The sequence below is a fragment of the Oryx dammah genome, unplaced genomic scaffold, assembly GCF_014754425.2.
Source record: "Oryx dammah isolate SB20612 unplaced genomic scaffold, SCBI_Odam_1.1 HiC_scaffold_10, whole genome shotgun sequence".
In the NCBI taxonomy this organism is placed as follows: domain Eukaryota; kingdom Metazoa; phylum Chordata; class Mammalia; order Artiodactyla; family Bovidae; genus Oryx; species Oryx dammah.
In genome coordinates, this window is record NW_024070194.1 from 17,510,410 (window position 1) to 17,523,218 (window position 12,809).

The window sequence follows — 12,809 nt, forward strand, 5'->3', positions numbered from 1 at the left end:
TGCCCCCTTTTGGTTTGATTTTTTTTTAAATTGAAGTATAGTTTATTTACAATGTTGTGTTAATTACTGCTGTGTTGGTTTGATTTTGCTGATTTGAGGAGGGGGTAAGGGAGAAATTGATTATTAAGTTCTAAGGATATAGTTGACTTTATTTTCATTTGCAGAGAAAAAAGAGCCTTATAGATTCTAAGGCCTTTGTATCACCAGCCCCAGTCTCAGTTCCTTTCCCCGTCACTGTTTCTCTGACAAGCTGTGTCACAGCATGGGCCCAATGGCTGCCAAGGCCCCAGAGTCATGTCCGTTCAGCTTAGCCGCCTCACTGCCGAGAGAAGATCTTTACCTATAACTTGATAGAAAAGACCAGGGGAGGAGTCTTGTTGGTTTGGCATGGGTCATGTGGGGGGGGGGTCACACTCTCCTCCTTGGACTGCTGCCGTGGCCAAAGATTGGGGTGTTTGAATTGGCCAAATCTGTTCCTCTTCCTGTCTGCACTAGACATTCCATATTCGGAAGGTGTTCTGGGCTGTATTGCGTGTAGGTTAGTCATTCACTCTCTTTTTCCTTATTGTTTTACTAAGGCTGTTTGAAGAAGATATTAGATTTGGCTTTGAAAAAGATAGATAGGAAAAGACAGATTTTATCTTGACATATTGCAAAAAGAGCTTTCAAGTGAAGAGCATGATTTGTAAGAGTTCTGAGAGGGTGGGTAGCTGAAAAATAAAGGTAGACGTCTGAAAGAATGAGTTAACTAGGCTGAAGGATGTGAGAGGTAAAAGGGGAGAGAGCTGAGGCTAGAGTTAGGGAAAACTTATTACAGAACTTTAAAAAGGAAAATTCATTTACTTGTAGGCAGAAGGCTGAATAATTGTGGAGACAGATTCTTTTACTATGTGATTAAATGAAGTCATGCAAACGAACTTTATACCACTATCCAGGGTAAGGTAATGGGGTATTATATTAAAATTTCCTATGTAATAAATAACAAAAACTATACCCAGGGATCGTAGAGAGGTCTGCTTATTAGAAACAGAATAAAATTCATAACTAATAAGAATGTTAATATTTCTAGCAGTATGTTGTCCTTCAAGTTTGCCTAAACTGTTTCAGACTAGCCAGGGAGAAGAAGAAGCACTAACAGGCGTGATGTGGTCAAAATTTAAATTCTCGGAATCAGAATGTGTTAACTGGTGATAGCACATTGAGCTGAAGGAAAAGGACTTAGAAAAAAAGGTGAATATTGGTTATTATCAATTAATGGTAATAACCTAAACTCTTTATTAAAGTCTTAAAAAGATAATCTATCTACATCTTTGATTAAGAGGGAGAGGCAGCCCAGGATGGAGAAGTGTACTGGGGACCAGTATGATCTCAGGCTGTTTTATAAGCCTGGAGAATAAGGGATCATACTTAAGAGGTGCATAGCCTTGGAGGTGGTAAGTGATCAGAGTGCCGGGGAAGATCTATGACCAGAGCCTACTTGGCATTCTCATTGTGCAGTCACACCCTCTAGAATGCTGGGGTGAGTGGTGGGGTAATTAGAGAAACAGCCTGTGCAGCGGATGGTAGTTGACTGAAGTGGGAAGGTGGCAATAGCACCACCCCGGGCCTGACCATTGAATCAGCTCCACAGCCAGAGTCTCTGCACACTCAGCTCCAGGTAGAGACTTTATTCAAGCCATCCCCACATAAGGTCACAAAGGATATATTTATGGGTCCACATGGAGGTGAGTGTCTCCTTTCTTTCCATATTCCTTTGAAAATGAACAGTAACCCTATGAGATACTGGTAACCAAGGGTTGCTCCAGTGGGGCAACAAGATTGACAGATAGAGCCCAGGAGATAGGGGCTGAGATCTCCCTAAAAAGTTGAAATTTTCCGAGCCAACTTTAACTCTGAATTTCGTCCAGATTATGAAATGACAGTCATTGCTTTGCCCTCTTGCCTTATCTGCTTTTAATATGTCCTGTTTTGCCCCATCTGTTATGCTCCTTTTTCATATCATCTGAACTTCCCTGACAGCTTGTTAGCCCCACCCCTTCACTCCACACCCACCCCTCACCTTTCCTGCACACACTATCCCCATTAATTATCAGATCTTGGGAGGTCCTGCTAACCCCCAGGGCCAAAGTATAAATTGTTTTTTACTCATTTCTCAGCATAGCTGAGACCAAGCTGGAATACTTAAGCAAGACTGTACTGAAGGCTTGGATATGACAGAAAGAAGGCTGGAGCAACTAGATTGTTGGATGACAGATCGTTGCCCATTCTCATCAGTTTGGATTCTCCTATCCTGTAACTCCCCTGGCAGGGGCTGGCTTCTCCCTCTTTCTTTACTCTTTCTCCAGAAGTAAGACCTGAGAGAGGTCAAAGCCTCCTTAAATTCACTTTCAGAATAGGTCACTGCCCAGAAGGAATCAAGTCTAAAGTTAACGTACATTCCTTCTCCAAGTTTTTGCACTTTAAATATATGTATGTAAACATATACAGTCTATGCAATGTTGCTTTTTAAAAAAATCTGCATATATAAATCATATGTCATATGCAAATCCTTCTATGCTTCTAGTCAGCATTGTTTTTTCAAGGTTTTCTCTGTGTATTAATGCTTATAGTTCTAGTTCATTCATTTTTATCTGTATCTCATTATGTGAATATGTCATAATTCCATTTTCAATTTCCTTATACATGACTGTTTAGACTGCTTTGTTTTTTGATGTTATACATGAGACTGCAGTATGTATGTATATATGTACATATCTGTGTATCTGCATATCTTTTTGTGTGTTTGAGTATGTTTGAGAATTGCCTTAGATTACACCTAAAAGTAAAGCTGCTGTAGGGTACACATTGCTTAACTTTACTCGAAATTACCAAATTATTCTCCAGAGTAGCTGTTCCTGGTTACTGCCTACCAACAGTGTATGAAAGTTCTTATTTCTCTACACCTTGGCTGGCAGCATTATATGACTTAAAATTTTTTGCCATTCTGGTATATATGAAATTACATCTTATTGAATTTAATTTGCATTTTTCTGTCTGCTAATAGAGTTAATATCTTCTTCGTCGATTTTCTTTAAGAGCACCTTATTTATTTCTTTCACAGTACTGATCACAAGCTGTTGTTATGGTTGATTGGTTGGTTGGTTGGTTGGTTTTTTGTCTGCCTCCCATGTAGAACATAATCTCTGTGCGAGCAGGGGTCACATCTCTCTCGCTCACTGTTTTGTGCCCAGAGCTCCGCCCAGGGTCTGGTAGTAGGAGTTCAGCAGATGCATAGCTGTTTAGTGAAAGAGCCTGGTGGAGAGGTTCCTCACTAAGTCTGACGCTGTGTGTTAGTCTCTCAGTCGTGTCTGATTGTATGTGACCCCATGGACTGTAGCCCGCCAGGTTCCTTTGTCCATGGAATTCTCCAGGTGAGAATACTGCAGTGAGCTGTCATTCCCTTTTCCAGGAAGTCTGACATTTACCACACAAGAAATGCTCATACAGCAATAGGAATCTGTGTCTCTATATTCCCCCATCTAAACCCTGTACTTTACTTCATAGCCAGTTCACAGTACCTGATTCTCTCCTTGATTTCTTGTTTCCCTTTTTTAAGCCTTTGAATAGGAGGTAGCGAGCAGTAATAGGGACGAGCAGAAATACTGAGTCATTCGTGGTTTGATTTGATAGAGATGATCTGCTCCAGCCTGGGACCTGTAATTTGAGATGCACTCATGTTCAGCTAGTGTAAGACTGGTCTCTGCCCTACATGAGTGAAGAAACCAAGGCTCTGTTGAGGTTTATTGTTAGGTTGGAAGACCTTTACCTTTGTTGGGATTCTTACTCACAGTTTAATCTCATCTACTGTAAGACTTGCTGAGATAGGTAAAGACTTTGTCAGCAAAATTCAGTAGGCTAGGCATGATAATGTATTTTTAAGAAATATAGACATTGAAGAAGACTAGAATAAATTTCAGTTACTTTTCCTACAGAGTCTTTATTTTCCACCCAGCCACTCTTAGCACTATCCCAGCACCTCTGACTGCATCTTGTCCTGGCTTTATTCAGTTCCTGAGCTCTGCTCTGACTACATCTTAAATTTTACTCATTGCCTTGGTTACGATCCCTTGGGATGCAAGGAACAAACTCAACCCAATAGCTTAAACCAGAGGCAGTCCAGAGATGTCTCAGAACTTAATGGCATACACAGTTGGAATCAGGAATCAGAGCAGTAGAAATGCTTATTATAAGCTCCCAAGTTTACTTCTCTTCAAGAGAAGAACCAAACTAAGGATGGAATCTCTTAGTCCCAATTACACATTCTTAAGAAAGGACTTAGCATGGACCAAATGTTCACCTGACTCCAGTGAACCATAACCGTAAGATGACAGTCTGCAAGGCAGGTGGCCAAGAGCCTTTCCTGTGCTGTATGGATGGCACAGAAGGGCAACTCCCAGGGAACGGGAGAGATTTTAGATAGACACACTCATAGGTGCTACCGAATTTATCAGTTGCTGCACATGCATTTAGAGGATCTGAAACCTCTGCCTTTTTACCTAGCAGCTTCTTCATATCTTTTGCTTCCTTCGCTTGCCTTTCTCCAGGTCTTTCCTGGCTTCTTATTCAACTTGCTGATCTCACCATAGCCAGTTGTGAATATATTCTCAGCAGATACCCTGGCTTCCTCCATTTAAGAAAGTGAGCTTTGTAGATAAGGTGCATTTTTTCTTCATTTGTTTGTCTGTTTGTCTGGAAGGAATTAAAAAGTAGGACTATCCTATGTAACATAACATCTCTCTAGTAGGCTTATGGTTCAGTGACGTGTCCTGCCCCAGCTAGTGGGAAATAGTGGTGAATTCGGGTATCGTGAAACTTCAGCAGCCTGGGCAGCACGTTCTGCCCTTGCTGAGACCTTTACGTTCTCTTGTTACAGGAACATGACATAGAAACAGCTCACGGTATGGTCCACGTCACTATCAGAGGCCTGCCGAAGGGAAACAGACCGGTCATTCTGACATACCATGACATTGGCCTCAATCGTATGTATTTGATTTTGTTCCTTTTTGTTACAACACATAATCTTTGTATGTTTTTTAAAAACACAGAAGAAACCCCAATATTCTAATAGAATATAGGTTTTCTCCTCTCTGCCTTATCCTCGTTGCTACTTGTGTTAGTGGCAGAATTGAAGTTCCTGGGAGGTATGCAGCTAAGTACATCTTGGGGAATACTGGGATTTTTCCTCATTTTCTGTCACATCTTCTAAAGGACTGAAGATTATATAATAGACTGGTTAAGAAAGTAGGGTTGAAATCAGTTGTTTGTTTTTTTAATTGATACTCTGGGTTTTTTCATATTTCAGATTAGAAAATTCAGAATTTGAGCTTAACTTTGTTATGAGCCCTTCAATGAGTTAGTAAAAGTATCCTCGCTATAGCCTGTTCCTGATGACTCTATATGGACCTTTCTAGGTGGTAACATAAGATTCTGGCCCTAGCCCCGGGTCCACAGAGTCTGCATTACATGTGTTTCTTTCACACTCCTCTGGCTCTCAGAGGTGACCTGCATTTGAAGTTACAATCTAGTGCTGGAGCTTTTGAAAAGGAATTTAAGCGGTAGAAAACTGAAGCAGTAACCCCTCCCTGCACCTTAGCAGTTTTGCCATGTGAGAAGTTTTCCACATGGTGAATGTAAGCAACAAGAAACTCACTTTAGCCAGGCTCCTGGGATACGGTCAGTATCTCTGTATCAGGTAGGGAATAAGATACATGAAAAATGACAGTACTATGGGTGTAAGATTGTTTTGTGAAACACCAGGATTGGCTTCCACTCTGTAGATGTTCTGTAGAATTGAGTACTAATTAAATGTTCCTTTCAAGCTGTTGAGACATCTGGTAGGCAGCCTTTAGGGCAGCTTGAGTCAAACAGTTGTTCAGATACTTCATTCTAGTGAAATAGTGATTTAAAAGGAGTAAGAGAGGACGATGATATGGAATTGACTGAATAGAGGAAAAGTGAGATAAAATGGAGAGCTTGTGACTTACAAGTTTTTGTTGTTACAGATAAATCCTGTTTCAATGCGTTCTTTAACTTTGAGGACATGCAGGAGATCACCCAGCACTTCGCTGTCTGTCATGTGGATGCCCCAGGCCAGCAGGAAGGTGCACCCTCCTTCCCAACTGGGTAAGGCCACAAGCAAGACCCTTCTGGAAAACAGGCACTCAGAGAGCAAAGCTCCAGTGGGAGCACTAGCCATGTGCTTCCTCCAAGCTGGTTTTAGCACACAGCCTGCAGGTTATACTTGTCAACCAACCATCCAGTTCCTTTCTTTCCTCACTCTGGGAGGACGGTCATGGACAGTCTATTCAGGAAGACTGTATGTTTTCCCATATCCAGGAATGGCCCTCCATAAATGGGAACCAATCACAAGACATTCATGTCTGGAACACCCACTTCTTACTGTCTTCTGTCTGTCCATTTCTTCATCTGTTTTAAACCTGTCATTTTTGCCCCCTCCTGAACTCGCAACTCCCTTCAGACCCAAACTCAGATTTCTCTGAGCTTCCTGAGAGCACCTCCCCAGCCTGACCTTCAGTCTGGTGACAGGAATTTGAATATCAGTGTAATAATCATTTATTCAGAGAAGCTGCAGCGTCAGGTGGAGATGCATGTGACTGAACATGCATGTGGAGCTCTCAGCCTCAGCCTCATCTGCTTTGCATGGGGGAGCTCCAGTCTCCCTGACTTCCCTGGACAGTGTAATTATGGAGGAGACCTTAGGGGAGGAGTGAAACTACAAGCTGTGGAATGCTCATCCTTCCCCTCTTTGCTGATCTCCAGAGCTGCCTTTGCCATTGATTGCTGTGAAATAGACCATTGCAGACGAATAGCAGCTAACATTTACACTGTACTCAGACAGTAATCTTGAACACTGCATTACATACTTAACCCATTTAATGCTTAAAACCCTATGGGATAGGTTTACTATTATTTCCATTTTACAGGTGAGGATACTAAGGCCCAAAGATATTGTGTACTTTGTCCAAGCCTACATAACAAACAGTAGCAGAGCTGGGATTTTAATGCAGGCAGTCTGGCTCCAGAATCTGTTATTCACTATGTCCAAGCCATTTCTGTCCCTTAAACACAAATTGGCCAGTGACCAGTTTATATCCAGCAAAATTTAGATACAGTTTCTTTTTTCTGTTTTATGCACAAATGGTTCAAAAGCATGCCAATGCTTGAAGTCTTTCAAGCAGAGGCAGGCTGACATCCCTGTCAAATGTAGAGCAGAACTGCCACATATGTAGGAAGTTGTCTTAAGATCTCTTTCATCTTTGATGGTGCAGTTTATGTGGACACTGCCTACTTTTCTTGGATTCTTGGTCTGAGTCAGTTTTGGGCTTGCTTGACCATCTTAGGATCCAGTGACTTAGATCAGGAACCAAATTCAAAAGCAAATAATAAAGTAGCTGGGTTATTCTATGCCTAAGTGAAACTAATCAGCCTTCATGATAAGAGCCCAGGATTTGTGACTGAGTGCCCTAGACCCAGTAAAGGTTTGTTTACTTTTGCGCTCAGCTGCCTAAACATAAGCAGCAGACCAAAAGCCACTTCCTGAGTTGACTCTTAACTCCTAGAAGTTTACTGAACCTGAACCCCAATTGAAGTAGTTATTTGGGGATTAGAAATACCTAAGAACTCTGTGGGCTTGCCTTGTGGCTCAGCTGGTAAAGAGTCCGCCTGCAATGCAGGAGACCAGGGTTTGATCCCTGGATTGGGAAGATCCCCTGGAGAAGGGAAAGGCTACCCACTCCAGTATTCTGGCCTGGAGAATTCCATGGACCAGTCCATGGGGTCGCAAAGACTTGGACATGACTGAGTGACTTTCACTTTCAAGAACTCTGTACTTTTCTAATTGTTCTAGTGATTGGAAATTGTGAGTGCATTCCAATTCAGGAGATATCCTTCTGGATTTCAGGTACCAGTATCCCACCATGGATGAGCTGGCCGAAATGCTGCCTCCTGTTCTCACCCACTTAAAGTGAGTTCATTCTGCAATTCTTCCATGTGGTTTTTGTTTTTTGAAAAAACACTTTCTGCTATGTGTCTAATCTGGGTGCTGTGATGGTAATCAAAACAGTATGGTCACTACCCTTATGGAGTGTGAAGCTTGCATTTTGATATGGAAAATAATTAACAACAGGTAAACAAACAAATAGTCACAGCTTACATGTTGTAGAAGAAATCAGTAGGGATGTGTGATAGAGAATAAAAGCAGGCTCTACCAGATATGGCTAACTGAGGAATACCTCTCTAAGGAGTCCTTTAGGTTAAGACCTGGAGGATAAAAAGGAGTTACCTAAATGGAGAGCCAGGACAAGAGGATTCCAGACAGAAGGAATATGTCCAAAAGGCCTGACCCAAGTGAGCAAGTGGGAGAAAAGCATAAGGTGATATTTGAGAACTAAAACAAGAACCAGATTATGCAGATCTGACAGATCTGGTGAGACTTCGGGATTTTATTCAAAAGGCAAAGAAAAACACTGAAGAGTTTTATGCAGGGGAGTGCTATCTGATTTAGTCTTTTAAAATAATCACTCTAGATATGTAAACTGCACATCAATAAAGCCATTTACATTTTTCTTTTAATTACTCTAAAGACTTCCCTAGCAATCCAGCGGTTAAGATTCCATGCTTTCAACACTAGGGGCATAGGTTCAGTCCCTCATCATGAAACTTAAGATCCTGCATGCTGCATGGCACAGCCAAAGATAAATAAATTAAACACTGCCAAAAGAAACCTTTAAAAAAAAAAAGATTAGGTTTAGAGAGGGGTAAAAGAGAAAAAGCAGGGGACCAGTTAAACTGTTACAACAGTCAGGCAAGTGATATTGTTAGCTTGGCTCTAGATGCCTCCCAGAGGATGGAATGGAGGAGAAGGCAGATGGAAGGACTGTGAAGGTGACTGTAGGACTTGCTGATGGGCTGGGTGTGGAGGTGATAGGAGAGTGAGCTGTCAAGGATGACTCCCATGTTTTAGTCATACTTCACATAATCTTTAAAATCAACTTAGAAGTCATCATATCCTTGTTTTATAGATAGGGAACCCAGGCTTAGGAAGTTAATGAAACCTAACCAAATTCTCCATCCAGTAAGCATCAGAGCCAGATTTGAATCCAGTTGTATTCTTTCCATTATGCCATGCTCCCTTCGAATGAGTTAACCCTATTCATATTGGTGTGTTCCCTTTACAGTCTGAAAAGCATCATTGGGATTGGGGTTGGAGCTGGAGCTTACATCCTCAGCAGATTTGCAGTAAGTACATGGAGGATTAGTCTCAACGCCCTTGAGACACTGCCTAGGTCACAGCTCTTACTGCTGTGTTAAATGAGAAGGAACTGTCGTGGATCTTACATCTGGTTTTCTATAAATTCTTTCCACAGATACTAGTTTGTATAAAGCCTTGCTTTGTACTTCTAGCACCTAAAAAAATAAGAGATGTGGGCAGGATATCATCAATAAAAAATAACTCTAGAGAACATTTAAAGTGGAATTTCTTACAGCCATTAAAATTTTCTAAGATGAGCTTATGATACATAATTCACATATATTACAACCTTAACAAAAGGTCAGAATACAGATGCAGATAAAGTTTGTCATAGGCATAGGAAAGAACTAGAAGAAAACATACCAAAATACTAAGATTAATGATGTGTAATTAGATAATTAGGTAATAATGAGATTTATTTTCTGCTCTTCATTATTTCTCTGTTTATCACATTTTCTATAGTGAGCATAATCAGAGGGGAAAAAGTAAGCTGGGAAGTTTTTAGTTTACATAGAAATGTTCTTACTGATTTTTCCCAAATGCCTCCTGGGTGATAGGACAGTCTTCTGAGGGTGGTATGACCTCTTCATGTGGTTTTGGAAAAAACAAGAAGTTGCTACTGGGGACAGTCTAAGCCTTAACAGCCCCTTACGTCATGTAGTCCCAAGGGCACTGCCCAGGAGGGTAGACCCACCCTGAGCTAAACAGCTGTGGAGATAGCTGTGGCCGTCCTCTACTGTGGAAATAAAAACCATCTCCCCCATAGATCCTTGTAAGCCAAGGTCATTTGATGGCAATTTAGGAAGCTGGTTTTCTATGTGCTGAGTTAGATTTATGGAGCTGTTTTTCTAAATATCCTCCCTAGCACCTCTCTGACCTTTTTTTAAGATCTGAGACATGCAGGCCTAGGAAGAGTTGACTAGCCACACGCCAGTAGTTTTAGAAGAAGCTGAGAATGGGGCTCTCATACTATTGCTTTGTCTCATTTCAGCTCAGTCACCCAGAGCTTGTGGAAGGTCTTGTGCTCATTAACGTTGACCCTTGTGCTAAAGGCTGGATTGACTGGGCAGCTTCCAAAGTAAGACCAAACAGTATTCATTGGCTCATCGCTTAGTCCCTTCTCAAAATGGCTTATCTGTTTTTTTATTCTTTCATTCATACAGTTAAGGGCAAGAAGTCGTAAGTATACAGCTTGATATGAATATTTACACATGTAATCACCACTCAGTCAATATACAGAATATTTCCAACTCTGCCCTTAATACTTCCTCCCTTCCCCCAAAAGAAACCATTATTCTGGTTTCTATTAACATAGATTGATTTTAAAATAGAAGATGTGTTCTTTCATATCTTGCTTCTTTCATTCACCATTGTCTGTGAGTCTCAGTCATGAATGGAATACTATGCAACTGAAAAATTATGGGTTTTTTTGTTGTTGTTTAGGGAAATGAGAAAATTCTCATGTTTAAAAAACAATAAAAATTTTAAAAATACATATATGCATAAGAAAAGAAGGAAAATGCTACTAGTAGTTATATCTTTGGTCGGTAGCATTACAGATTATTCTTATTTTTATTTTATATATTCTATATTTTCCCAATTTTGCTATGCTTTTATAGTTATTTTAAAATATTAAGCTGTTCCATCTACCAGCAGACCAGATTCTGAAAAGTTTATCTATTCTTCCCCACCTTTAACTTCCAGAGAAATGATGTATTTCCTAGCGTTGGATGAAATATATTAACATTGCTTTTGCCAGATATTATGGAAATTCTTTCTTACAGCTGACTTCAAATTTGTTCTAATTCCTGTCTAGTATGTGGGTACATTAAAACTTAGGTGAACACTCTTAATAACATGAGGAATATTAAATAGGTTATTAAATGATGAAATGAAATAGGTTATTAGTTCTAATTATCTTTAATTTACAACCTGTGGATCATTGATAACCCAGGTGAAGATTTCCGGGTTTCTTTCTTAACTCCATCCTTCTGGGACTACCTGATCCTGCTCCACCCATATCCGAGTCTGTCTCCCTTATCCCCTCTTCTCCACCTCCACCCCCAACTCAGTACTTTACCTCTGTACCAAGTCCACAGTAGGAACTGAGCTTAAAATCAACAGAGAAGGTTTAAGGGAAATCAGCAACATAATGTGAGTTGGAAATTTTTCTGAAAATAGACTAACAGGCTGCAAATCTACACAGATTGATGCATTTTATTAGACTGTGATGTGCAAAACTTTGACGTGGGGAAAATTAAGAGAAAAGCTTTCAAAACGCAAGAACATTCTGTAAACATAGCAGTTTCCTCCCACTCCTTTAAATGAAGATAGCAAAAACTAGAGGAAAGAAAAAAAAAATTGCTTTTTCTTTTGGATGACTTGGAAGTAGTTGTAAGTCTACCTTATTAAGCATAAACCCAGTGTAAATGTAGAAACACAAGTAGAAATTAAGTAGCCATAGCTGTGAGCTCTAGGTCCCACGTTCTCAAAGAAGTAACGGCCAGCATTTCTTCTAGCCACCTATTTCAAAGTGGGCCATATTGTTACCCTAGAAGGCAGATTTTGTTTTTTCCTGACTTTTTTCTTGTTTTCGGATTTCTTGGGACCACCATCTCATGAAAATATGCAACACTGAGTTGTGTTTTTTGTGTTTTTAAGCTTAGCATATTTACAAGAAAGTGCACTAATAAAGTGGACAGATTGATAAAATTTTACCCATGCTCACTCTCTTGACACAAAGTTTTTATCTTTTTAGCTCTCAGGCTTGACAACCAACGTTGTGGACATTATTTTATCTCATCACTTTGGGCAGGTAAGTGCCTATTCCAGCCAGGAGAGGCGTATGTTTATTGGCTTGTGTGTAAAGGCTTATTCACTTCAGGAAAGAAAGGGTTCCCTGGAACTCACTTGATTCCAGTGGGTTAACACTTTCAGCGTCGTGGGAGATGCACATGGCGCCCACCAAAGGCCAGTCTTAGGGGAGGGCATTAACTCAGTGCCACCCGGCTCTTGGCGTTCAGAGAGATGAGAGAAGACAGCTCCCACCCCGCCCCCAACCCGTTCCCTGTAAGCCGCATGCCATCTGTTCTGTTTGACGACATCACGTGCCTCACCAAGCTTCTTTAGAGCCAGAATGAGGTCTGGGAAGAAGGGCTGCACAGAAATAGAGATTTCAGAGAAAATAAAAAACAAACCAAAAGACACCACAAATGTTAGTGCTAAAAGAACCTTTTGTTCAAACCCCATGTCTTTCTGGTAAAAAAACTGAAGTCTATAGAGGAAATAACAATTATGTGGATAGCTGTTGGGTGAAAGAAGTCAGGACCCCAGTCCTCTTTTCAGAGAGAAAGTAAGTTGAGTAACAGAATTCCTGTCCCAATTACAGTATGTTTTTCCTTACACTACCAAAGAATTCTTAGACACCAGCTGGATGTCCTGCAGCTCAGCTTGATGACACGCAGATTAGAGCTGAGTGCCAGTCACTGAGCCGCCACCA

At 40.8% G+C, this 12,809-nt stretch overlaps 1 protein-coding gene across 5 annotated transcripts in view; it reads left to right on the forward strand.

Moving 5' to 3' along the window:
* Positions 1–12,809, forward strand: part of NDRG3 (NDRG family member 3) — a 60,176-nt gene that overhangs the window by 27,171 nt on the left and 20,196 nt on the right. For all 5 annotated transcript variants that reach the window (XM_040247377.1, XM_040247380.1, XM_040247381.1 and 2 more), the window contains 6 exons: positions 4,913–5,018; positions 6,042–6,162; positions 7,961–8,023; positions 9,237–9,297; positions 10,302–10,388; positions 12,069–12,125. In XM_040247377.1, the coding sequence (XP_040103311.1) occupies positions 4,913–5,018; positions 6,042–6,162; positions 7,961–8,023; positions 9,237–9,297; positions 10,302–10,388; positions 12,069–12,125 (495 nt within the window). The remainder of the gene's footprint in view (positions 1–4,912; positions 5,019–6,041; positions 6,163–7,960; positions 8,024–9,236; positions 9,298–10,301; positions 10,389–12,068; positions 12,126–12,809) is intronic.